The 27228-nt window shown below is 38.9% G+C and overlaps 1 protein-coding gene across 1 annotated transcript in view; it reads left to right on the forward strand.

Moving 5' to 3' along the window:
- Positions 1-27228, forward strand: part of AHI1 (Abelson helper integration site 1) — a 218121-nt gene that overhangs the window by 149510 nt on the left and 41383 nt on the right. Inside the window, exon 25 of the mRNA XM_010844305.1 lies at positions 26525-26687. Coding sequence (XP_010842607.1) covers positions 26525-26687 — 163 coding nt within the window. The remainder of the gene's footprint in view (positions 1-26524; positions 26688-27228) is intronic.

A 27228-nucleotide genomic window follows, 5' to 3' on the forward strand; every position in this document is an offset into this window, starting at 1 on the left:
TATTTTCTGGTGGAATTAAAACATGGTAAACCATGTTGAACATATAAAGAATTTTTAGTGATTTGAGGAAAACTGTTTTTGAATCTCTTCCAGTGAAAACAGGTAAGATAAAATTCAAATAACATCAGTATGGCCTATTGTAGTCAATCATTTTTGTAAAGTTTCTACTGAGAAGTGAAAGTGTTAGTCTAGTCATTCAGTGGTGTCCAACTCTTTGCGACCCCATGGACTGTAGCCTGCCAGGCTTCTCTGTCCATGAGATTCTCCAGGCAAGAATACTGGAGGATCTTCTCCAGGTGATCTTCCCTACCTAGGGATCAAGCCCAGGTCTCATGCATTGCAGGCAGATTCTTTACTGTCTGAGCCACCAGGGAAGCCCAAAACTTCTGTTTATACATTCCAAACATGTAATGCTAATACTATTTCTTTTTTTTTAATTTTATTCAGTGATCTCACAACCTCCATTAATGAGAACCACTTTTCTTTTAACAGAGGGATTTTTTTGTCCGTTTACAAAATTACAGCTTATGTTTTCGTAGAAGTCTGCACATCTACCATGAGTTGAAACAAACTCCAGGCTGTCTCATAAGAATTATACCAGTTATAGAACACTTTTGCCATCTAAGTGTTGCATAAATTATTAAGAATTAAAATATTGTAGCTTGACTGGAAATTTAAATGTTGATTCGTTTTTCTTCATTGTTGTAAGACCAATGTAACAAGCTATTGGTTTATTCCACAGTTAAACTCCCTCTAGGTTTTCTAAAGGTTTGATTGATAAACTTTTGTTACATGATTTTTCATCAGTGGTTAACTTTACTGTGTTTTAGAGTATTTTCCTATTCTGAAAATATATCTGAGATATTTGCAGTGTTGCTTGCCCTTAACAGTACACTTGTTGATAAATATACATGCAAATTAAACTTTTTTATGAGCCTCTTTTGCATTATATGATTATGGTTTATATGATATTAACTCTACAACATTTTGAGTTGTTTTTGTTGTTAGATTATTATCATTGTTTATCTCACTCTGGGTTCACAAGATTGCTACATATTGCATTATCACATATTAGCTTAATATACTTTATACATATGTTTACATAAAATATGCCTTTCACATTTTAACATACTGTCAGAGGCAGCTTGTTTATAGATAAATATATGAGTTCAAATGAAATGTCTTTGATCCAAAGAAGCACTTTATTTTCTCTAATCTATAGAATTTTCCAGGAATTCATAGTATGTAAACTACGGTGAATGTGCCCCTATAAAACTCATAAAACAGAGCCTATGGCCAATCTCTTCCTGAAGGTAATTGCAGGGTGGAGAGGGAACTGATAAACTGTAAGCTTTTATAACTTAAGTCATAAAAGAATCTGTTTTCACTTATCAATAAAGTAGCAATTCAGAGCAATTCTATTGAAATTCAAGTGTAAGTCCAAAATAGGTTTCTTTAAAGACCACTTGTGAGTTGTCTATAACATTTTTCTTAAGTATCTGCATGTTTTTTTCCAGACATTGTAAATTATGAAGCTTATGTTGATTTTTCCCATTAGCATACTTTACTGACATCTGTTTTTATCAGATCTTTCCCCAAATCTTTTTTGACTTTGCTAAATTCCTCTACCTGACAAAGTTTTAAAATTCTGAAAGTGTCGTATTCCTGGAGAATTGTCACACAACAGTGGCATAATAGGAATTTATTTTCTAAACTATCAACAAACATTATGTATACAGTACCCATAGAACAGTACAATACCAAGTGCTGGGTAGTTGTGAGAGTTGTATGAGGAAAGTAGCAATATAGGAAAGTATAAACATGTTTTGTGTCTCTGAGTAGCTCTTGGTCTCATTTGAAAGTGAAGTGAGATGAAAGTGTTAGTTGCTCAGTCATGTCCAACTCTGCAGTTCCAAGGACTGTAGCCTACCAGGCTCCTCTGTCCATGGAATTCTCCAGGCAAGAATACTGGAATGGGTATCCATTCCCTTCTCTAGGGGATCTTCCCAACCCAGGGATTGAACTTGAGCCTCCTGCACTGCAGGCAAATTCTTTACTGTCTGAGCAACCAGGAAGGCCTGTAAACAGTTAAACCTCAACACATGAACTGAATATAAGTTCAGAGCAATGAGTACAGATGTTATGTCACCAGGCAGCTTGTACTCAAGTATAGGAATATGGGATGGGATCTGAGTGCCATAGGAATTTCCAGGGCTCAAGTAGTTTGGGAAGGCAATTTAGAGTAGGAAGGTGCTTAACTGAATCATAAAGGAAATACGGGATTTTTAAAAGGAGTAGGATATTCTAGACTCGAGTAACAGTGTGACTGAAGATAGTAAGGAAAGGAAAGTACACAAAGTTTATAGATGGAGACAGTTGGCATGAAGCAGAGCTTTTCAGAACATGAGATAGATTAAGAAAAGGTAATTGGGGCATAATTTATCAAGATCATTGCATATTAGATAAAGAATTGAGACTTTATCAGTATAAGCAACAGTAAGGCATTTGAGGATGAGAATAATATGATCAAGGGGTGATGTTTTTTTAAAAAATTAAAATAAAAGCACACATGAAATTGCAGGTAGTGGAGACCAGAAGAAAGTAGGTGCTCTGTGAAGCTATTATAATCCACTTTCCATGGTGTTAAGAATCTGAATAAGGAAGGAACAGTGGAAATGGAAATAGAAGTATGCTTACGAGAAATGTTTGGAAACTAGAGTCAGTATTGGAAACTCAAAAGAAAAAAGGTAACATAGGAGACAGACACAGGTTACTGAGAGAATGATGGCTGTTAACAGATTTTTCTAAAATAGGGATACAGGATGATGTTTAGAGAAGAATAGATTCTGTATTAGAGGTGTTAAATTTCACATAACCACAGGCCATGTACAAGTAGAAATGTTCAGTAGAGAACTGAGAATATAGGCTTGGACCTCAGAAAAGAGGATGAATTTGAAGGTCTGCATTTGTTCTGCTTGAGAGAGCCGCACTGCACAGCTCTGGGCTCCAGAAGGGAGCTCCAATGGTGAGAGGGCCCAGGCCTCAGTTGTGGGAATCCCACGCATCATCATGGATGGGGACAAGCAGACCCTTCACAACAGGTGTCCAAAGGCCTCGTCCTGGAAGGAGGCAGATATCCAGTCTTTAGAGAAAGCTTGGCCAGAAACCAGACTGTTTCTACTCATCTCCTAAGTTTGTGCTCCACAGAGTTATCTATCCAAGGCATTGGTGGTGTTGTTTAGTTGAGAAATTGTGTCCAACTCTTTGTAACCCCATGGACTATAGTCTGCCAGGCCCCCCGTCCATGGGATTGTCCAGGCAAGAATATTGGAACGGGTTGCCATTTCCTTCTCCAGGGCTTCTTCCCGACCCAGGGATCCAACCCACGTCTCCTGCATTGGCAGGCAGATTCTTTACCACTGAGCCATCAGAGAAGCCCATATCCAAGCATAAACATCATATTTTAAAGGTCCTGGGGTGCACCCTATCTCCTACCAGTTGAAGGCCAAGCTATGTAGCATGTGATTTGAAGCCTTTTGCTACCTTTTTAGACTTACTTCCAGCTTTTCCCCCATGTTCACGCTGGCTGCTCTGAGCTACTTTTAGTTCTCTAAACATGTCCAGGTCTCTCGCAGTGAGGAGTAATTTTAGAAGAGGGCTTAAGAACACTGAGTCCAGACCAGATGTCCTGGCTTAAAGTCCTGCTTTGGCCACTTTTACTCCATGTGACTTCAGACAAGATTCTTTATCTCTTTATCTGCAAATGAGGGTAATACCTACTTCAAGGATCGTTGTGAGGAATGAATGAGTTGAGATACATTCCACTCAATATGTTTCTGTATAACGGATATTGAATATTATTTCGTCACAGGAGATGGCCAGATAATAAGAACAAGACCATGTCCCAACCCTAAGGTCAAGAATCCAAGGGAGGACCCCAGAGTCCCAGCTAGAGCATGGAAACCAAGAGCCAGGAAATCTGATAAATGTTGCCTCAAAGGCCTGCCTGTGTCTTGATCAACCTCCTTTCTTTTTCTCTTTTCATATGTATGTATTTATTGCTTATTGTGGCTTTTTCTGGGAGTTAATGCAGAAATCCAGTTACACCAGGACAGATCAGATCAGATCAGATCACACCAGGACAACAAACATATAAACTAGGACTGTCTTGGGCAATCCTAAATGTGTGAGCACCTTATCCATCCATTCTGTAAGTCATAGCAGCCAGAGTGAACTTTCTAAAATGAGAGTCAGAATGGATTATCCTTCTCCTTTTTAACACTCCTCAATAACTTCCTCTTACGTGTACAATTAAACCCCAGATCCTTTCCTGGGGCTTACAGGGCCTTGCATGATTTGGTCTCTGCCTACCTCTTCAGCATCAACTTATGACATTCTCTGCTCTGAGTTTCTGGAACACAGCCAGCCTTTCTCACACTCACCTATCAGCCTTGAACATTTGGCCTCTCTGCCAGGAATATACACACCCTTTGGCATAATGGGCTTTTTCTTTAGATCCCAGTAAATGTCAGGCGTTCAGAGGATCTTCCTTCATCACTCTATCTGAAGTAGATATTCCCCACTTAGTCTTTTTTATTGCACTTTTTTTCCCTTCTTAATGTTTATCTCAATTTGTAATTTTTTGTTCAGTTATTTTCATACTTATCTTTTTGTCTTCCTCAGTCAAATGGATGTAAGTTTCCTGAAAATAGGGGCCATGTCTGCTTTCATCACCGTTTCTTATAGATTGTCAGCATATACAGTTTAAATGAATAAAGACTGAAACTATAGAAATAAGCGCAAAGAGCTAGCCTAGACCTCAGGGATGTCCATATTCAGAAAGTTGGAAAAAGCCCCATGGAAGACAGAGAAGAGAGACATAGAAAGTCAGGAATTGTGTAGCATCTCAGAAGCCAGGGGAGTCTAAATAGAGGGTGTTTTTGTGCTGTCATGGGTAGTCAGAAATGTTTGGGAGATTGGGAGCAGAATGGAAGCATGATGAACTGGAAGCAGTTTAGGAAACCTGTCTTGAGAGGAGGATGGAAAATGCAATAGCAGTTAGCATAGCCTTGTGTGTATATTGTTGACTTACACAAAAGAAAGTAATGTTGTGTCAAAGGGCTGCCATGAAAGAAACCCATATAGAACAATGAAGTAAATGTTTCTTTTTCCACATTCTTCAAAAATGAAAAGTTAAGTTTTTGTATTTATGCAACATTATTACTTTCAAAACGTTTCTCAGAAGAAGGGAAAAATCCAGGAACCTCAATGGAGAGAAAGATGCAGACTGTATTTTAGCATTTGACAAAGGAGCAGCGTAAGGGCAGCTGTAGCAAGATTCCTTTGTTGTTTTTGTTCAGTCACTAAGTCATGTCCAACCCCATGGACTGCAGCACACCAGACTTCCCTGTCCTTCAGTATCTTCTGGAGTTTGCTTAAACTCATGTCCACTGAGTTGGGTGATGCCTTACTAAGTACTTAAAACTTTTCTAGTTGGTAAAATGAGGATGTTTGAAGAAGCTGATCTTTTAGGTATACTTTTGGGTCTTTTTTTACTATTCCAAGAAAACATATTAAAGAAGAAAAACTAAACAAATTTCTGATAGTCATCACTTGAATAATCACTGATCATTTCTCTCATTCTTTCCGTTCTCAGGACTCAGAATCACCCGTTTACTATATATCTATAATATATAGAGAGAGCTCACTTGTGTCTACTGAAGTGACTGACAAATGCCCATCACCACCATTGCTACTAGAAATTTCATGCTGCTTAATTAATGGACATGGGTTAGTTGTCTTTAGTAGATCAAAAACCTAAGTCCTTTCAATACCAACCAAATCTCTTCACTTTCGTAAGCCCAGTGCTTGGTGAAATGATGCCAAGCAGTAGAATATGGTGTTGAGATAACTGTTTAACTCAGCAGGGGTTGGAGAGTATGTGCAGTACAGCAGGGAGAAGAAGGGACACTGGTCTTGCTGCCTGGGGCTCTACTGAAAGAGCACCCAGTAATCTATTTGGCTCTTTTCAGTCTCTATCTTTCCTGTCTTTACAATAAAAACATGTTCAGTTATATAAACTGGTAGAAGTTGAGGAATCAGCTCATCAAAACTATGAATCAAGAATAATTCAAAAGTACATATATCTCCTAAAACAGTACATCCAAAGCATTTAAAAAAAAAAAAAACTAAAATGAAAATGTTTCCATTTTAGATTCTAGCTGAAATACTTTCTTAGTTAAGCTAGTGAGATGTCTAGAAGTATGAACACATGGTTCCCTTGAGACCTGACTCCAGAGGAATTATTTTTGGTCATTTTTTTTTCTCCTGAAAAGGGCAAAAAGAGCAAGTGCTGGAAAGGAGTCTGTTCCCTCGGGAACTTAAACTGGGAAGACAGGAGCCAGAAGGCAGGAGCTCTGTTAAATGCCATAAGGGGAGGTGGCGATGTGCCCCACTCAAAACATTTGCTACGCCCTCTAACCTGTTTCTTTGGAGTAGTACTTACTGTCACTGTAAGTGCAGTTTGTGTTTCTGTAATACAAATTAGCCAGCGTGCAGTTAGTAAATAGATGAACGATGTCAATAAGATTGCTGAAGACTTTTTCCTGCATGGTTTAAGTTCACAGCCATCAAAGGCAGGCTTTTCTCATAACCAAATGGAAAGACTGAGTAATTTTAGAAAAAAAGCTGAAATGCCTTTTGCTAGTGGCTGATTTAGTAGCTTCAATAGCTGCTAGTACAAATGAAGAAGCTGCAAAAACATTTCCCTTAATTTCAGAAAAATTGTTTTGTTTGAGAGATGAAGAAATCTAAAACCTGATTGGGTTTTTAATTTTGATTAACTGGTCTCTACTGAAAGTAAATTTTTTCATGGACCTGACTTAACAGTCGTGCTGGGTGCAGATACCAGCAGAGGTTTAATACTATATTAGTGCTTTGATTAGGATTGTTAGTTTCTATCAGCACTCTAGTTATAAGTTCCATGGATTTTAAGTAGTCTGAAACAACTGCATTTTTCATAAGCCTCATTCTACAGAATGCAAGGCTTTATAGCAGAAAGGCCTATAAAAATTATGGAATTTTGTCTCCCCTAGTAAAATGTAAACACCACTAAAAGAGAGGTTTTCCACGTTCTTGTTCAGCGCTACAATATGAGAACTGTCAACTGCGTCACACGTGGTATCACTAGCTATTATTTATATTACTAGTGTTCATAATGATCCCAAACCTCCAAGATTGTTCATCATAATTATATGTGCATTGACTACTTACTCTTGCCAGTGTATCTTTATACTTACTTTCTTTTCATCTGTGTAATTCTTCAATAAGTATTATCCCTTATTATTATCCCAATTTCATAAATTAGGAAACTGAGGCACTGAAAAGATAAGTGTCTTCCCTAGGGTCACACAAATAGTGAGCCAGGAAATCCTTTTTCTTTTTAGTTAACATGTTACCGAAGAGCCTCTGGAGTTCTTGTTGTTTGCCAGAGACTGCACTATCTGCTAATAGTGGGCTATTCTGATGAAAGCATTGCAGTGTTTCTAATCTCTACACATCTTTAGCCATTTAGCTTCAACGTATGAGAAGGATGTATCACTGGTTACTAAAAAAAAAAAAAAAAAAAAAACAGTCCCCTTGCTTGTGGATACATTCTTTCCTAGAAAACAAAAATTACTTCTACTTTAGAAACTCTGTGTTTTTGTTAATTACTCAAGTTTTGTGCTTTACTACAAAAGATTAGTATCTTGATTTTGCTTTGCTTCTAGATCGTTACAGAACAAGTCAGTTTCCTCTTCTATAAACATGGCTCTTGAGATGTTTGGGCCTGTCTGTCTCATCTTGACCATCTCTTTTTTAAGATAATTCCATCCATTTAATCCTACTGAATCTATACTGAATCCATCCAGTTTGTTCACGTTCTTTAGAAATAGCATCCAGAACTGAACTTAATATTCTAGTTGTGATATGAAAAAGAGTGATATTTTGGGTTTCTGTCATCTGGATACTGTGTTTGATATTGATTTTAAAAATAATTTCTTGATATTTTAAAAAATTTACTGTCAAACCTGTCTTCCCATTATCTACCTGTTTGTGCCTCAGTATGCCCATCTCTTGAAAGGAGGTAATAATAGCACCCACCTCAGTGGGTGGTGCTATTCACAGTACTGAGCTCAGTACTGTCTAGCTCACAGTAATCTCTCAGCTGTCCACTATTATTGTTTAGCCCTAAGTGCTGTGGTCCATTTATCCTTGTTGAATTTCAACAGTTTATTTTTTACTCACTATTCTTTTGAATCCTGATTATTTTTTTCAGCCCTGGTCACTCCTCAACTCTGTAACATGAGAAGATTTTGTAATGCCCTTTGTTAACTGTCTTTATTCACAACATTAGAAAAATATTGACCAACCAAACAAAATCAAAAAGGCAAAATTTTCTTTATCTATGGTCAGTTAAGGTTTTTGGAGAAGGCAATGGCACCCCACTCTAGTACTCTTGTCTGGAAAATACCATGGACAGAGGAGCCTGGTGCTCTGCAGTCCATGGGGTCGCTAGGAGTTGGACATGACTGAGCGACTTCACTTTAACTTTTCACTTTCATGCATTGGAGAAGGAAATGGCAACCCACTCCAGTGTTCTTGCCTGGAGAATCCCAGGGACAGGGGAGCCTGGTGGGCTGCCGTCTATGGGGTCGCACAGAGTCGGACATGACTGACACGACTTAGCAGCAGCAGCAGCAGCGGTGGTTAAAGTTTTTATTTATCAACAAAATGTCTTATAAATAAAAGCCATTTTCCTTGGGGGACATTACTGTTTAAAAGCAGGTTCAGTATAACATTGCATTGTCCTTTAGCAAAACATTTACTTGCCTGTCTATTAAAATAAGATTTAGTGATTACTTGAAACTTTCCTTTTAATCAATATAAAATTTGATCCCTGTAAGGAAGCTTTAAATATATTATATAACTGAAACCAAAACTTGAGTTGATCATGCTATAAAATGAAGCAATTACCTAGAAAAAAATTTCAGACTTATTATTTTATGGGATATTGTTTTCTATTTGGGGAAAATTTAATCATAAGTTATCAAACTAGTCCTCTATGTTTTCTGCCTCGATGGACATTTGCTATCTCCCACTGCTCATGTTCCATAGATTCTTTCCTCACCTTGATAAACATACATGAGTTCACCAGGTTTTTTCTTCCTGTGACGCCTTTTATCCTCCCAGTTTCTCAGTGTCCCCAGAGATCAGTCTTCCAAGAATGCAGACACCTTTTGTTGTAACCACATTATTGGGTCACCCGTTAGTTTAATACATAAAGATTAAGTAGATAAGTCCCTAGAGGGATTGAAACTTCTTGTTCTGTGTTTTTAATTAAACTTTATAAAGTTTTCTCGTCACCATATCTTGGCCTGGTAATATGACGACATGAGCAGACTTCTCTTAAGTGCACTTTTTGGATTCAAAGCTTATTTTGACAAACCAGGAAATAAATTTCCTTTTCAGAAATGGACTTGGAGTTCATAGATCTATATTTTGTTTGGAAAATACAGTTATATTTAAAGTACTACATAAGTATTTGACTGCAAAACACCATTCCTCTTTGATAAAGAACTTTAGGAGTTGAGTAATAACAACCGTACCTAACATTTGTTGGGCACTCACCATGTACCACTCACTATGGAAAATGTTTTATGTAGGTTGCTTCATGAATGGATTAATTCTGTAAGATAAAAGCATTATCATCATCATCATCATCATTTGCCAGTAGAGAAACTGAAACACAAAAGGTCTTTAAGAGTCTTCTGGAAACATTTTAATTGAATGTGTTAATGCACTGTGATATATGAGCCAAAAATATTAACTCCCTAAGAGCAGAATCATTTTATACTACTAAACCATCACACTCAAATGTCAGTCAATGGCACAAAGCAGATTCTGTGGAAACTGGGAGCAGCTCAGGTAATATTAGCAGCAGGTAAAACCTATAAAAATAATTGTTAGGTTTTAAAACCCTGCTCTGTAGTGTGTATTATCTCATCCTATCTTGTATCATCACTGTAGCTTGTAATGGCATTAGACAGGGGTGGTAATGAAGAGAGTAGACGGCTGAGCAGTACTGATAGAACTGACCAGAATGACAGCTAAGAAGAGTCATGAGGACCTTGAGGATAGGAAAGAGCCAAATCCTCCCTCTTCATCATCTACCATGGATGTTACCTAAGAAAGCCAATTGCAAACTTTGTTTCTTGGAAAACATCCCATCTACCCATCAAGAAGTTTTAATCAGATATGATTTGAGGTTAGTGGATAGGGCCTTAGATTTCCTCAGAATAGTGGCACTTCAGTTCTCATAGCTGTGGGGTGGGCTAAAGACACATAAGTAACAAAAGTAATCTGGATGTGAGAAGGGGATCTTGGGGTTTGGTGGGAAGAAAGGGGCCCAGAAGCTGTGGTTTTTCTAGTGCACTGGCAGAGTCACCTGTGACCTTGAGAAAGGAAATTACAAACACCTGCTATGCTTCAAACTATGCTACCCACATGCCACAGACAGCTGTTTGAAGAACTGGACTAAAAAGAACAGGAATGAAAAGGTAATCGCCCAAGAATGAGGTGATTGGACTTTTCCCTTCTTCCTTGAGACCTACTTTTAAAACTCATTGCACACACTCAAGTGTCAGCTGGTACTTAAGCATGAATGACTCCTTAGTTGATGTTTCTAATCTTAATTATTCTTTTCTTTCTCCATTCTACTAGAAAAATCTTTATAATAAATATATAGGCTGTTAACCATTTGGTAACCAAAGAACCTGAAAATGAGTACAGCTCAATAAAATTACCACCTTCCTTGGGACTTATTTAGGTCATACCTGAATGGTCTAGTGGTTTTCCCTACTTTCTTCAATTTAAGTCTGGATGAAGCACAAGGTGGAATCAAGATTGCCAGGCAAAATATCAGTAACTTCAGATATGCAGGTGACACCACACTTATGGCAGAAAACGAAGAACAGCTAAAGAGCCTCTTGATGAAAGTCAAAGAGGAGAGTAAAAAAGTTGGCTTAAAACTCAACATTCAGAAAACCAAGATTGTGGCATCTGGTCCCATCAGTTCATGGCAAATAGATGGGGAAACAATGGAAACAGTGACAGACTTTACTTTTTTGGGCTCCTAAATCACTGCAGATGGTGACTGCAGCCACGAAATTAAAAGATGCTCCTTGGAAGGAAAGTTATGACCAACCTAGACAGCATATTAAAAAGCAGAGACATTACTTTGCTGACAAAGGTCCGTCTAGTCAAGGCTGTGGTTTTTCCAGTAGTCATGTATGGATGTGAGAGTTTGACTATAAAGAAAGCTGAGCACCGAAGAATTGATGCTTTTGAACTGTGGTGTTGGAGAAGACTCTTGAAAGTCCCTTGGACTGCAAGGAGATCCAGCCAGTCCATCCTAAAGGAAATCAGTCTTGAATATTCTTTGGAAGGACTGATGCTGAAGCTGAAACTCTAATACTTTGGCCACCTGATTCGAAGAACTGACTCATCTAAAAAGACCCTGATGCTGGGAAAGATTGAAGGTGGGAGAAGAAGGGGATGACAGAGGATGAGATGGTTGTCCAACTCAGTCATGTCTGACTCAATGGACATGAATTTGAGTAAGCTCCAGGAGTCGGTGATGGACAGGGAAGCCTGGAGTGCTTCAGTCCATGGGGTCACAAAGAGTTGGACATGACTGAGTGACTGAACTGAACTTTGGACTTGTATGTCACTAATACTACCAGAATCCTGGAGAAGGGAGTGGCAACCCACTCCAGTATTCTTGCCTGGGAAATCCTATGGACAGAGCCTGGGGGCTACAGTCCATGGGATCACAAAGAGTCGGACATGACTGAGTGACTAACACTACCAGCTGCTTAGTTCTTAACTGACAAAACCTTGGTGATACATTAAGCTTATCTATTTCTCTTATGTTCGACATATATTGTTTACTCCTTCTGTTACATTTTCACAGTATGACCTCTTTTGTGCATTTCCACAGTCAGAATCAAGGCTCTTCTCTCTGACATGAATTGCTATGGTCTCCATCTCTGTGTTATTTTTGCTTGTATCTATTCCTTTATTCATCATGGCTAACTTCACTTTTTGTAGCCATAATTTCTATGATTTTTTTTTTAGTAACAGCTTTATTTGGATATAATTCACATAGAAAAATGTTTGCACTTGACCCAGAGGGATGGCATGGGGAGGGAGATGGGAGGGGGGTTCAGAATTGGGAACACGTGTACACCCGTGGTGGATTCATGTTGATGTAAGACAAAACCAATACAATATTGTAAAGTAAAAAAAAAAAGAAAAATGTTTATTCTTTTACAGTCTGCAGGTCATTGAATTTTAGTCTATTCAGTTTTGAACCCATTATCAGTGTCCAATTTTAAAACATAGTGCTCACCCCGAAAAGAAATCCCATACTCAGTAGTAGTCACTGCCCCACTCCATTGCCTTCTCTCCCTAGCCCCTGGCAAATAATAATCTGATTTCTATCTCTCTGGGTTTGCTTATTGTGGACATTTTACATAAATGCTGTCATAATATACGTGACCTTTTGTATCTAGCTTCTTTCACTCGGCATGTTTTCAGAGTTCATCCATGTTATAGTATGCATCTTTTTTATGGCTGAATAATAGTCAATTATGGATATGCCACATTTTATTTATTCTTTTATTTATTGGTGAGCATTTGGGTTGCTTCCAGTTTTAGCTGTTTTGAATAATGCTGTATGAACATTTACATACAAGCTTTTGCGTGGACATTGGTTTTCATTTCCCTTGAGTGTGTATTTAGTACTGAAATTGCTGTGTCATATAGTAACTGTGTTTAACATTTTGAGGAACTGCCAAAATGTTCTCTAAAGTACCTGAACCATTTTGCAATCCCACCAGCCAAGTATGAGAGTTTCAATTTCTCCACATCCTCACCAACACTTGTTAGTATCTTTTTTATTATAGTCATTTTGTTGAGTGAAAAGTGATATCTCCTGATTTTGATTTGCATTTTTTAGTGATTAATGAGGTTAGCATATTTTGTAGTGCTATTTGTGTCTCTTATTTGGAGAATTTATTCAAATTCTTTGACTGTTTTCTATTTGAGCAAATTATAATTATATTTTACTATATAATTGTCTAAATTAGATATATTTTAATGAATATGGTATGTATGTATGTATGTATGTATATATGTAGGGGATTCGGATCTTATCATACCAAGGGTAGAAATACAGTTTTGTTTTTAGAAATCGAGTTGAAGTTAGCACATCTACATTTAATTTGGAAAATAGGATCACATTTATAGTTGTGGGTGCCCTCTAGAAATATTTCTATTTTAAAACACCATGCCTCTGTGATAACTTAAAGAACTCTGGCATTTGAATCATAATAATTATACCTGAAACATACTATATGCCTTTCATATGCCAGGAATATAGCATATAAATCAGTTCAGTTCAGTCACTCAGTCGTGTCCGACTCTCTGCAACCCCATGAATTGCAGCATGCCAGGCTGTCCATCACCAACTCCCGGAGTTCACTCAAACTCACGTCTCTCGAGTCAGTGATGCCATCCAGCCATCTCATCCTCTGTCATCCCCTTCTCTTCCTGCCCCCAATCCCTCCCAGCATCAGAGTCTTTTCCAGTGAGTCAACTCTTCACATGAGGTGGCCGAAGTACTGGAGTTTCAGCTGTAGCATCATTCCTTCCAAAGAACACCCAGGAGCTATCTCCTTTAGAATGGACACCAACTTAATTTCAATAGTGTGTAAAAACTTTAATTCAGTTCTTTTCCTTCCTGCCTCCTTTTTGCTATTATGGTCATAGAAATTGTATCTTTATACATTGTAAACCATCAGCACATTTTATAATTCTTCATGAAGTTACCTTTTAAATCAGGTGAAAAGTTGCTTTTAAAAAAGGACACTTACACTGTCTTTGCATTTACTTATGTAATTACCTTTATCAGTGCTCTTTATTTATATGGATTTGAGTTACTGTTAAGTGCCCTTTTATTGCAGCCTGACTCCCATTAGTTTTTCTTAAAGGGCAGGTCAACTAGCAACAAACTCTGTTATCATTTATCTGGAAATGTATTAGTTTCTTCTTTTTTTACATGGTGATTTTTCTGGATATTGAATAGTAGATTGAGTTTTCTTTCCACATTTAATGTTGAAAGCATCATCTTACTAACTTCTGAACTCCAAAGTTTCTGATGAGAAATCTACTGATAATCTTATTGAGAATCCCTTCTATGTGATGAATTGTTTTACTTTCACTGCTTTCAAGATTCTTGGTCTTCAATAGTTTGGCTACGATATATCTAGGTGTGGATCTTTCTTACACTGTATGGATTTTGTTTAAGCTCTTGAATGTGCAGATTAATTTTTTTAATCATTTTTGGGAAGTTTGTGCCATTATTTGTCTAAATCTTCTTTCTTCTCTTTTCTCTCTTCTGTGCTGTATGCTAAGTCACTTCAGTCATGTCTTACTCTGTGCTATAACCCTATGGACTATAGCCCGCCAGGCTCCTCAGTCCATGGGATTCTCCAGACAAAAATACTAGAGTGGGTTGCGTTTTCTTCTCCAGATCTTCCCAACCCAGGGATTGAACCCACATCTCTTAAATCTTCTGCTTTGGCAGGTGGGTTCTTTACCGCTAGCGCCACCTGGGAAGCCCTGTCTCCAAGCAAGAATACTGGAGTGGGTAGCCATTCCCTTCTCCAGGGAATCTTCCTGACCCAGAAGTTGAACCTGGGTCTCCCACATTGCAGGCAGATTCTTTACTGTCTGAGCCACCAGGGAAGCCCTGACATTTGAAGTACTGTTTGGGAAGTTTTAGAATCTTTTACTCAACCATCTTCATCTCTATATGTATCATAATTATATTTATATGCTAAAGTAGAGATGTTTTCCATCAAGCTGCTGCTTCTGTGATATTACTATCTTCTTCCTCATTAAACCAAATACTCACATGTGTATACATGAACTTTTTTCAGAATTTTTGGATTATCATTGGATTTAGAAATAGACAAGCTTCAGTGTTTAAATAAGATGAGCAGTTACTTATTGATATCTTACTATCAGCAGCCTAAAAAGCTTTTCTTTTTCCATTTAAATTTATTATTTAAGATTCCTGCACAGAGTCTTCCCAAAGTAATTGAGCTTATAGTCATTTCAGCATAAATATAAACTGTAGTGATCAGATGGACACACATGTTAGTATACATATATCAGCTGTCACTTTGGCCTGATTTCTGTTTATCATATAACTTCCTAGTTTGATGGCTTCAAGAAATTGTAACTGAGAAGCTAATGTAAAGAAAAGTGCTTTGATGATCTTCAGGTGCCATCTGTAATAGAAATACCAAGTCTTAAAGATCCTCCTTTGGGCATAAATCTTAGCAAAAGCCAAAGTCAGTGAACCAGACGTATATTTACTTGGTTCCACGCAGGCCTCTAACTTCAAACTTAAATATGTAAGGTTAGTGATTAACAGCATAGATTTAGGAGAAGAGCAAACCTGCTAACATTTAGAATCTGCCAAACTCTGTGATTTAGACAAATAATAATCTTTTAGTTTATAATTGAGGAAACAAAAGCATATATATGAACATGAAAGTTCCTCAGTCATGTCTGGCTCTTTGCAACCCATGGACTGTAGCCTGCCAGGCTCCTCTGTCCATGGAATTCTTCAGGCCAGAATACTGGAGTGGATAACTGTTCCCTTCTCCAGGGGATCTTCCAAACTCAGGGATCGAACCCAGGTCTCCCATATTGTAGGCGGATTCTTTACCAGGATTCATCTGCCTGCAATGTGGGAGACCCGGGTTCAATCCCTGGGTCAGGAAGATCCCCTGGAGAAGGAAATGGCACCCCACTCCAGTACTCTTGCCTGAAAAATCCCATGGATGGAGAAGCCTAGTAGCTGCAGTCCATGGGGTCACAGAGAGTCGGACATGACTGAGCAACTTCACTTTCACTTTTCTTTACCAGCTGAGCCGCCAGGGAAGCCCAAGAATCCTGGAGTGGGTAGCCTATCCCTTCTTCAGGGGAACTTTCCCACCCAAGAATCGAACTGGAGGTCTCCTGAACTGCAGGTGGATTCTTTACCAGCTGAGCTACCTGGGAAGCCCATTCAAAGGCATGATAGGAACTAAATAGGGTAGTTATGGATGTATATGTGAACACGCGTGTGCACGCAAATATATATACCATGTGCATGTATTTGTATCTGCATACATACAAGCACATACATATATAGGGTAAAATGCTTAGCACATACCTGAATAGTTCTCAAAAATATTAAGTACTATAACTCTTTGTATGCATTATATAATTGCTTGTTGTTGTTTAGTCGCTGAGTTGTGCCTGCCTCTTTTGCGTTCCTATAGACTGGAGCCTTCCAGGCTCCTCTGTCCATGGGATTTCCCAGACAGAAATACTGAAGTGAGTTGCCATTTCCTTCTCCAGGGGATCTTCCCCACCTAGGCATCAAACTCACGTCTCCTGCATTGGCAGGCAGATTCTTTACCACTGAACCACCAGGAAAGCCCCGATTTATTAGTATAGTAAGAGAACACTTCCAGGATGGAACAGTACAAGTCTGTTTGAAGAATGCAGTAGGATAAAAAAATAATATTCCATTTTTCATAAGGAGCATAATTTCTGTGTATAATCTTTATAAACTACTGCTTTGAAGTATGAAGTATAAAATTTATAACTACTAAGACTGTGTATAAAACTGAATAATATGTTTGCAAATATTCAGATTTACTTTTGTTTAAAAATATTGTCTTCAACTAGTTCTTTTTTACTAATTTTACATTTACTCATAGCTCATGGTTTGTTAGGAGAATTTTAAAATGATTATACTTTTTTAAGTAATTCATAAATTATTATTTTAATATTCATTATCAGCATGCACCCTAGTAGTCTTTATTGGCAGCTTAAAAGTAGAGAAACAGCAGAGTGACTTGTGCAGATATTAAAGATATCCCTTTTGTCAAAAGGGCCACCAGACCAAAAACAATGACACATAAAACGGAAACTCCCAAGGACAGGGCTGTGATCACTTCTTTCTCCCCAGCCTTTAAGAATAGCTCAGACACAGTTGTATCTAATTATTGCTGGGTGAACAGGTTTAATCTTTCAATTTTGCTTGTTTTTCTATTTTAAAAATTTCTTTAATCCTTAAGAGGTTGTAGGGAAACCTAAGAAATGTTTACTATGACTCCTAGTTGCCGTTTGAGCATGAGCTTTTTGAAAAAAATGATGAAGTAGATGTTAAAATTACTCAAATCTGGAGCTAGTCAGCATTTCAGTGAGACGAGGGAAACTGAGAAAGATAAGTAAAATAGGAAAGAGGAAACAAGTTTACTTTTTATAAGTTTTGCCAGTAACAGTTTGTTATAAAGCTTGATTTTATATTTTAAAATGTTTCTTAACCAAATGTTTGTTAACCATGTAGTCGCATATTTGATATGTGCAGAAAATAAACATATAAGTTTTATAAAATAGGTCATCAAAATAAAGGTAACTAAACCTCAAAGTACATCAGAATCACCTGGCAGGCTTCTTAAAACAAATTTCTGGGTCCATCCCCAGAATCTATGGTTTTAGTTGGTCTGGAATGGGGCCCAAGAATTTGCATTTCTAACCAGTTTCCAGGTAATTTGTCACTGCTAATCTGGAGGCCACACTTTGGGTTGGGTACCCTCATCTAAACCGATGACTCATAATTCTCCTTTTGTTATCCCTCCCAAGAAAAATAAAGTGCATTATCATTTTTCTTCACTAACAACAACAAAAATAATCCACAGTCCAATCTATAAAAGTCTGCATCATTTTCTTGATTTTTTTTTAAAGGAAATAACCAATACAGAGATGTATTTTAGAGCCTTTTTCAACGAAGCACTAATAATTCACTGTAGCAAAGTATGTGAATGGTGATGTCCAGTAAGGTGTTTAATACCAATCATCATATGAAACCAGTAGCTTTATTTATAAGGTCCAAAATCTCAGTCATTCCTATTTGTCAAAGAAGGAAGAAGTATTTCCAACTGGTAAATTCCAAAGAAATGCTTTATCACTATTCTTCTTTAATTATGACTAGCAGGCTTTTCCTGTGTGGTATTACAGCAATCAGACAAGCTTTTCTGGTTCATGTGTGATCACAACGAATACAGTCACACTGTTATCCAGCAAATCAGTGTTTGAATTCATGTTAAAATTTGTGAATGCTGTTCTTTTGTAATAGGTATTTGAATACCTGGTATGATAGAATTTTAAAAATGGAAGGCATACCACCTAGCATCCGGTCCAGACCCCTTAGTTTACACACATCCAGTTTGTGTTTTGTGCTATGTTTTAGCTTTGGAGGCCCAATCAGGACTGAAAACTCACTATCTTGATTCCTAGTGTAGTATTTTTTCCATTAACCTTTACCAGAAGGTATTAGAAATTAAATATTTTCAGTTATCTGTTTAATGAAGCATTTAAGGTCCATATATACTTACATAGCAGATAGTTTGATACAGAGACAATAAACTTTGTGCAATTATTATTTGTTTTCTTTATCTGTTTTCTTAATCACGCTAGTCTTTCTTATTATCCAGATAAGATCAGTTAAAAATAATAGGACTTTAGTTTCTTTTTATTAATATGTTCAGAGTTGTCTTACTTAGTGTTCATGGAAATAATTGTAAGAGACTGTGTGTATTTCTACCACATGATGCTAGAAATAGGGTTGTGTGTTTTTCCATTTATCTCATGAAATAAAATACAATCCCAGTGTCACTATTAGTAAAGGAGTCATTTGAATGTTTAGTAATGTACTTCTGTACAATTGAGGATTTATTGTTAAATTTGATTTTCTACTAAAGTTTTTAATCTGCTCTTTTATTCTGTTTTAATAATAAAGACCAAATAGTCCTTGTCATAATTGAGAAATGAGACTTTCTTAAAGTTTAATTTCACTTGTTAACTGCTGGGAGGCAGCAGGCATGCACAGCCAGTGAGGGGACTGGTAGAGGTAAGGGGACCATGCCCAGTGCGGCTCACGGGCCGGGGCAGTGATTCTCAGGTGAGGTAAGGGGACCATGCCCAGTGCGGCTCACGGGCCGGGGCAGTGATTCTCAGGTGTGTAGTGACTGGCGACTGGGCAGTGGGCAAGACGTACCTATATAGAAACTGTGCCAACAGCATGTTCCTGGAGAATTACGTGCCTGCCATCTTCAACTAGTACACAGTCAGCGTCACCACAGGCGACAGCTAGTACCTCCTGATTCTCTATGACACAGCCAAACAGGAAGACTAAGAACAGACAAGACTGATCATCTGAGGCTTTTATCTTATCCGATGCCTGATGTTCTCCTTATATGCTTCTCTGTGGTAAATGTAGCCTTATTTCAAAATGTGAAAGAGGAGTGGGTAACAGAACTTAAGTAATACATGCTAAATATACCTGTTGTATTAATAGGAACTCAGATCTCCAAGTGAAGTGAAGTCACTCAGTCATGTCCGACTCTTTGCGACCCTGTGGACTGTAGCCTACCAAGCTCCTCCCTCCATGGGATTCTTCAGGCAAGAATACTGGAGTGAGTTGCCATTTCCTTCTCCAGGGGATCTTCCCAACCCAGGGATCGAACCCGGGTTTCCCGCATTGGAGGCAGACGCTTTAACCTCTGAGCCACCAGGGAAGCCCATTCTCCAAGGTGATCCCCAAACAAGACAAAGATATGAAAGACAAACCTGTGTCTGGAATAAGGGTGGAAACTAGAAAAAGAAATGGGAGCACACTGGCTATGTGGACTGTTCAACTTTAACACATCAGGGATTGAAGTGTTCGGTGAGCTATCATAGCCATTTTAACTTCAAAGCAACACACAGAAAAAAAAAAAAAGTTCAAGATGTATAAATGGTTTCATTTCATAAGAAACATTTCCAGTAGCCAAGAAAACAGTCCATTTCTCTCAGAAAGCATATGAAACGCTACAGCTACCCTCAGACTTCTTGTATATAATGAAGCAGTTTAAAACTTGAGAGTATTTAAAAAACCCTTTTATCAGAGTTCTATAAAATTCATTAAGAATGTTTCCCTAAAAACTGAAAAAGCAGCAAATCCATCTAAAGCCACAATCTATTCTAAATACTTTATTTCAACTAGAAAGTACTGTCTCTCAGGAGTTTCCTAGTTAAAAAGCTACAATCACCTCATATTGTAACTAGGAGGAAAACAGTGCTATAAAGATAACGACCTGGCTTATACCATCCATACTTTTGCATAGTCCTTCTGGAATCTATACAAAGAAGCATCTTCTCCCTTTGCTCCCATTACTTGTTCTTGTATGTAAGTTGCTTTCTATTTTAATACATACAGAGTGGTGAAATAACAAGGCCAACCACGTAGCCAAAGGTCACTCCAGGCCTTCAAGAGACAGGGACATCCCAGAGGAAACAATGTATAAGATCAAAGAAGAATAAGGGTTTTATCATCACTTGAGGCAGAAGTGTAACCTAAATATTTCTATCACCTGATGTGCTTTCTTTAAGAATACCCAGAGTGTAATAAAGTCCCAATTGCATTTATCATGAAAACTAAAAATGTACACATTTTAGTTAATGTGCATTAAATACCTGTAACAAGGCTTCTGTCAAGAAAAATAGTTACTGAGGTGTTTCTTTTTGTTTCATCTTATATTAATTGATAATAATGCTGCCAAAAACCATAAGAAGTACCCTTAATAAGTCTTTGGCTGAGTACTGATCTGCACCCGCATGGGGCAGAACCCCATAAGAAGGAACCGTCACTGGAGCAGGCTACCCAACAGAAAGAATAGTTGTCAGTCCTGTCAGCCAGATGGACAAGTCTCCTAATACGTGGGGCGTCAAGGGAGAATATCAGGAGAATCACGCCTTGGTGGTGGAGTTTATTGAGTCCTAGAGAAAAGTCTTCTTGAATATGCTCTAACAAAACTTGAAAGCAAACCTGAAAAGGGTCAGACCAATCTCAGCTCACTACCTGCCAGAAAAATGTCCAACACTCTTTAAAAGAACATGAGAAAACCCACTGCTCACCACAGTAAGCTACATACACATTAGTTTTCCAGGACTGTTGCGTCAGATTACCATGAACATGGTGTGGCTTAAAACAAGAAAAATTTATTCTTTCACTGGTCTGAAGGGCAGGATTCTGAAATCAAGGAAGCAAGTAAGAAGCAAAGGGAAGAGGTGCTTCATTGGCTGCATTCTCGCACGCCGAAACTCCCTGACGATTATGGACCCGCAGAAGCAGCGTTGGAGGAGCAAGTGCTCAAGTGTATTATTTATTCCACGTAACTTAGTTGACTGCATGACTTGGGGTCATTGTGAGTATTAATTTTTGGATTGCTTCACGGATAACATTGCAAGGAACATCGGCTGTTAAGAAATACTGGTTAATGTTCCTTCAGCACAGTGGTATCCATTGAGAAGTCTTCAGAGACAGCTATTCTAATGAAAAACCTCACAGAAGATAATGCAAAGAGGAATTCACCTAACTGTCTTATGGTAGCCTAACAGACTCTGCCTAAACCAAAATATAGTATCTGGCAAACACTGCTAAGAAGTCTGAGAAATATGTCCAACAAAAAAAGAAAGCTTGCCAATGACCCTTCTGCCATGAGTGATTATGCCCAAGCAACTCAGCAAGCATTAAGTAAGGGAGGGAACTCTGTTTCAAATATGTCAATAATAATCAAAATGTGACCAAGTGGATTTTGTGGAAGACTTTATTTCCTAGACCTGTCATTACCAATATGAGCACATAAACACATATTTTTAAATTTCTTTCAAAAAAGAAAGATTGCTAAAAGATTTCATAAGTCAAGATAATTTCACAAAGATTTCATCAGTTCAAGATTTGGGTCATAGGTGGCTCAGAGGGTAAAGCGTCTGCCTGCAATGCAGGAGACGTGGGTTCGATCCCTGGGTCAGGAAGATCCCCTGGAGAAGGAAATGGCAACCCACTCCAGTACCCTTGCCTGGAAAATCCCATGGACAGAGAAGCCTGGTAGACTACAGTCCATGGGATCTCAAAGAGTCGGACACGACTGAGTGACTTCACTTCACTTCACTTCACTGAGGAATGAGGGGTTTCCCAGTGGTTAAGAACCCTCTTGCCAATGCAGGAGACATAAGAGATGCGGGCTTCAGTCCCTGGGCCAGGAAGATCCCCTGGAGGAGGGCATGGCAACCCATCCAGTATTCTTGCCTGGAGAATCCCCATGGACAGACAAGCCTGGTGGGCTACAATCAGCAAAGAGTCCAACATGACTGAAGAATGATATTTTGTCACACCTATGTGCAGACTACCATATGCACAAAATGGTACATTATAGAAGATACTTTTCAAGAGAGTGATCGGAACAGATTTTCTGTGACAAGACCTACCAAAATAAGAAGAAAATAGAAATAGCATTAATTCATGACAAAACTGCATGAAATTGTGTCTTCCAAAGCTTGGAGAATAAAGCTCCCAGTATGGCTTTACTTTATCCTAAAGCAGTGAGATGACAGCGAAATCTAATTGGAGAAGGAGAAGACGTGACTTCTGCCGAAGCCACTGCCAAATTAAAAGAAGCAAAGTTTACTGTGTACACTGTGATGCTCAGAAGAGAGTAGTAGTAGTGGAAGTGTTAGTTGTTCAGTCGTATCCAACTCTTTGTGAATCCATGGACTGTAGCCCTCCGTCCATGGAATTCTCCAGGCAAAAATACTGGAGTGGGTTGCCATTTCCTCCTCCAGGGGAATCTTCCCAACCCAGGGATCAAACCCAGTCTCCCACATTGCAGGCAGATTCTTCACTGTCTGAGCCACCAGGGAAGCCTCAGGAGAGAGTAAGTGATCTTCAAATGAGAAGATAATGATAAAAGCACACAGTGGGACTTCATTGGTGGTGCAATGGCTAAGACTGCACTCCTAATGCAGGGGGCCTGGGTTCAATCCCTGGCCAGGGATCTAGATCCTACCTGCTGCAACTAAAAGATCCTGCCTGCTGCAACTGAGACCTGGCACAGCCATATAAGTAAATTAAAATAAATATTTCTAAAACAAAAAGCCACACTGGAATACAAGCAGATTCTCACGATCCATGTGGCTTTTGTCATGTGTCTTCAGCATGATGATAGAATGGTCATATTATAACTCCACTGCCGCCCACATGTGGGCTGTTGGCATGTGAAACACACTGAGTTCTCAGTAGACAGCAATTTTTCACCTAAGTGTCGGTAATGGTGTGACAAAACAGGCAGCTTTAGGGAATGTAGTCTCTGTCCTAAGGGTGGTAGTTGCGGAGTTTAGCGATGAGGACATTGTTTCTACATCAGGAGATAGATTATAAGGGTGTGGAACACAGTGCCTTTAGCTGGGTGCCAATGAGGTATTACCAGTTTGCAATACCATAAGAGATTGGTGAAGAAGGCTGAGCACCGAAGAATTCATGCTTTTGAACTGTGGTGTTGGAGAAGACTCTTGAGAGTCCCTTGGATTGCAAGGAGATCCAACCAGTCCATTCTGAAGGAGATCAGCCCTAGGATTTCTTTGGAAGGAATGATGCTAAAGGTGAAACTCCAATACTTTGGCCACCTCATGTGACGAGTTGACTCATTGGAAAAGACTCTGACGCTGGGAGGGATTTGGGGCAGAAGGAGAAGGGGACGACAGAGGATGAGATGGCTAGATGGCATCACTGACTCGATGAACATGAGTTTGAGTGAACTCCGGGAGTTGGTGATGGACAGGGAGGCCTGGCGTGCTGCAATTCATGGGGTCGCAAAGAGTCGGACACGACTGAGCAATTGAACTGAACTAAACTGAAGAGGTTGGTAACTCGTGATTCGCTTGACATCGTCAGCTTATGTGACTGTATTCTGTTTTAGTTGGCCAGAGCTGCTGTAACATAGACAGGGTACTTAAACAACAAAAGTGTATTTGCTCACAGTTCTAGAGGCTAGAAGTCCAAGATCCAGTAGCTGGCCAGGCTGGTTCCTCCTAGCCTCTCTCCTTGCCACGCAGACGGCCACATTTTCGCTGTGTCCTCAAGAGGACTTTTTCTCAGTGCACGTGTGCTCATGGTATCTCTTCCTCTTTCTACAGGCATGTCAAGATGAAGAACAATAGGAACAAATCCCCAGGCAGGTTCTGAGACGGGGTCTCAGGTGTCATGAAAGGGGCACAGTGGGCCTGCAGGTGACCCAGGGGTCAGTCTTCCCAGCACAGCCAACTGCCCATGTGCTGCTGTCCAAAAATGTGCCTTATCTTTCGTGAGTGGTGAGGGTAGCATGTCCCTCATCCCGTCCTCTGCTGCTTCTTTCCCATGTTCGATACTAGACAAAGATGGCCTATACGTGTATTTTGTTTAAAAAAAAAAAATGAAAGAAAAAATCATGAGTTTAAATCCTGATTCTACTACTTACTAGTTCACTATAAGCAAGTTACCAAATTTCTCTGTATATCAAATTTCTCATTTATGAAGCTGAAATAAGACTCTCTGCCCTCAACAGGATTGTCACAAAGGTTGAGTAAGAAAATTCACATAAGCAGCTGGCAAGGGACCCAGCACATGGCAGGCACATTTTAATTAGCTTTCCGCTTCTGTGATAGGGTAGCACAGGAGAATTCAGGAGAAGAGGTTTGGAGAAGGAAGAATGGAGGAAAAAATTAAGTCCCACTTGTACATGAGTGAGTTGGCATCAACGTACTGAAAGTTACAAAAGATTTGTCAGCTTTAAACAATATCCTACATAATAGGTTGTAAACTAGGGCCTATGCGAAGCAGTACAATAGGAATTGTATTTTTACCATTTAATTTAATTATCATTACTGCCCTTGTATGTCATTAGTGCCCTTATATTGTATAGTGACAGCAGTCAATTCCAAATGTATCCATTAAAATCTTCTGGTTCATATGTTAATAAATATTTTAAATTAATTAAAGGCACTACAAAGAGTTTTATAAGCTGTTATGGAATTCCTAGCTTCCCATGGCCCATACTGTAAGTCTGAACCTTCCAGCATGTATGATCTGGCACCTACTTACTCCTGAACCCTCGGCTTTCCCACTTTCTATCCAGATTCTTCCCTCTAATGCCAGACTCCCACCATATTGAACTACTTGGGGTTTCTGTTCCCTGGACTCTCACATATGGGGTTCAGTGCCTGGGACATACTTTTCCATCTTTTCATCTGGCTAGTTCCTGATTATCTGTCATTCTTGGCAAAGCCTAAGCAAGGTACCTCTTCTAGAAGTTATCCTATTTATCACTGTACGTTCACAGAACCAGGCACATTAGGATTTCAGTAAATACTTGTTAGGTGAATAAATCAGTACTCAACCTAAATGCTATGAGTCGGACACGACTGAGCGACTTCACTTTCATGCATTGGAGAAGGAAATGGCAACCCACTCCAGTGTTCTTGCCTGGAGAATCCCAGGGACGGGGGAGCCTGGTGGGCTGCCATCTGTGGGGTCACACAGAGTTAGACGTGACTGAAGCGACAGCAGCAGCAGCAGCAGCCTAAATGCAAAGGGTTGTAATGATAGTTTTCCATTACATTATACTTGTATAGCCTATAAGTTTTCAAATTCTATTTGCATAGGGAAAAAGTGGAAGTAGTCTATTCTTTATATTGTGTTATGTCCTGCTTTATACACTGCATCATGTCTGAAGTGGGTTGAGGTTTGCTTCCTTCTTGTAACTGCTATAAGGAATTTGTAGATGCCTCTGCAGCCATTCATTTTGAATTTGGTTTTTCAAAAGAAAAAAGAATCAAATATAGTGACTACTGTAACGTAATAGAGAAAGAGGGTTCTCATAGGAAGGCCTTTCCTCTTAAATTTGTGACTCTTGAAAATGAGCATATCAAGGTATTTTTAAAGGTAGATTTAGATTGTTGATATAAAATACCAGAAAAAATGGTATTTGTATAGAAATACATCACAAAAAGATACATTGACAGTAAACCCAAATGATTACAATGAAATTATGTAATCTGGGTGTTCCATTGCATTTTTCCTATTTTATAGAAGTGTTGACCTTCTGGAGATTTTTTTTTTTTACTCTGATGCCTCTGCTTAGCACAGGGAATGGGACCAAATGTAGAATGAAACAATTCTAACAGTGAATGATGTGTGAGCTTCTTTATTTTTTATTTGCTTCACAAGTAATTTACTTAAAAAAAAAATTAACATCTGCTATTTTGAAGCTAATCTTAGTGTATTGAATGCTCGTAACCATTTCTCAATCCCACAGCCTTTTATCTTGCTTCTCCTGCTGTGTTCCCACCACCCCTGATCCCATTAGCAAACCTTGAGACAGCCTCAGACTCACCAAAGTACTGCTTTGGTTTCAGCTGTTCTTCTGCAAGAGGAAGTGAATGTTGGGGGTTTTCTCTGTGGTACAGTTGTGATAAAGCTGTGGTGGTCTTATCTCTCCCTTAGGTAGTGGCTCTTTATGACTACACAGCGAATCGATCAGATGAACTAACCATCCATCGCGGAGACATTATCCGAGTGTTTTTCAAAGATAATGAAGACTGGTGGTATGGCAGCATAGGAAAGGGACAGGAAGGTTATTTTCCAGCTAATCATGTGGCTAGTGAAAGTAAGTTTTATGCTCCCTTCCTGGTTTACTAATATGGTGTAACTGATAGTCCCAGATTTTATCATCTTCTGCTCTTTAACTTGCTGTCTTGTTACTTTTGCATATGTTTACCAATGGGGTATTGCTCTTCATTCTCATGTTGCAAAAAAAAAAAAAAAGAGGGGGGCATTAGTACACTCAAAAGCTATGACATTCTGAGATTGGAATGCCAGCTTCATGGACTTCCCATCCCAGGGGACCTGCCCATCTTGCTACCAACCTCCTTCAGCCCCTTTTCCTGGCCACCTGCTGCACACACACTGACGCCACCCTTCCTCCTGCCACTCCTGGGCTGACAGGCACCTAAGAACCTCTAGTTCCTCAACTCCCATTCTTTTTACGTTGTATCCCCAGGCTTAACTGGCACCTGATCAAAAAAAAAAAAAAAAGGCAATAGATTGTTCCATTCACAAGTAAATTAAGCCCTCATTTGTGAAAGGAAAAAGAAATGAGCTGGAGAAGAAATTCTAAATCCAAGTTTCTGAAAGCTGCAGATTTACTA

This window comes from Bison bison, unplaced genomic scaffold (assembly GCF_000754665.1).
Source record: "Bison bison bison isolate TAMUID 2011002044 unplaced genomic scaffold, Bison_UMD1.0 scf7180017864198, whole genome shotgun sequence".
NCBI classification, from domain to species: domain Eukaryota; kingdom Metazoa; phylum Chordata; class Mammalia; order Artiodactyla; family Bovidae; genus Bison; species Bison bison.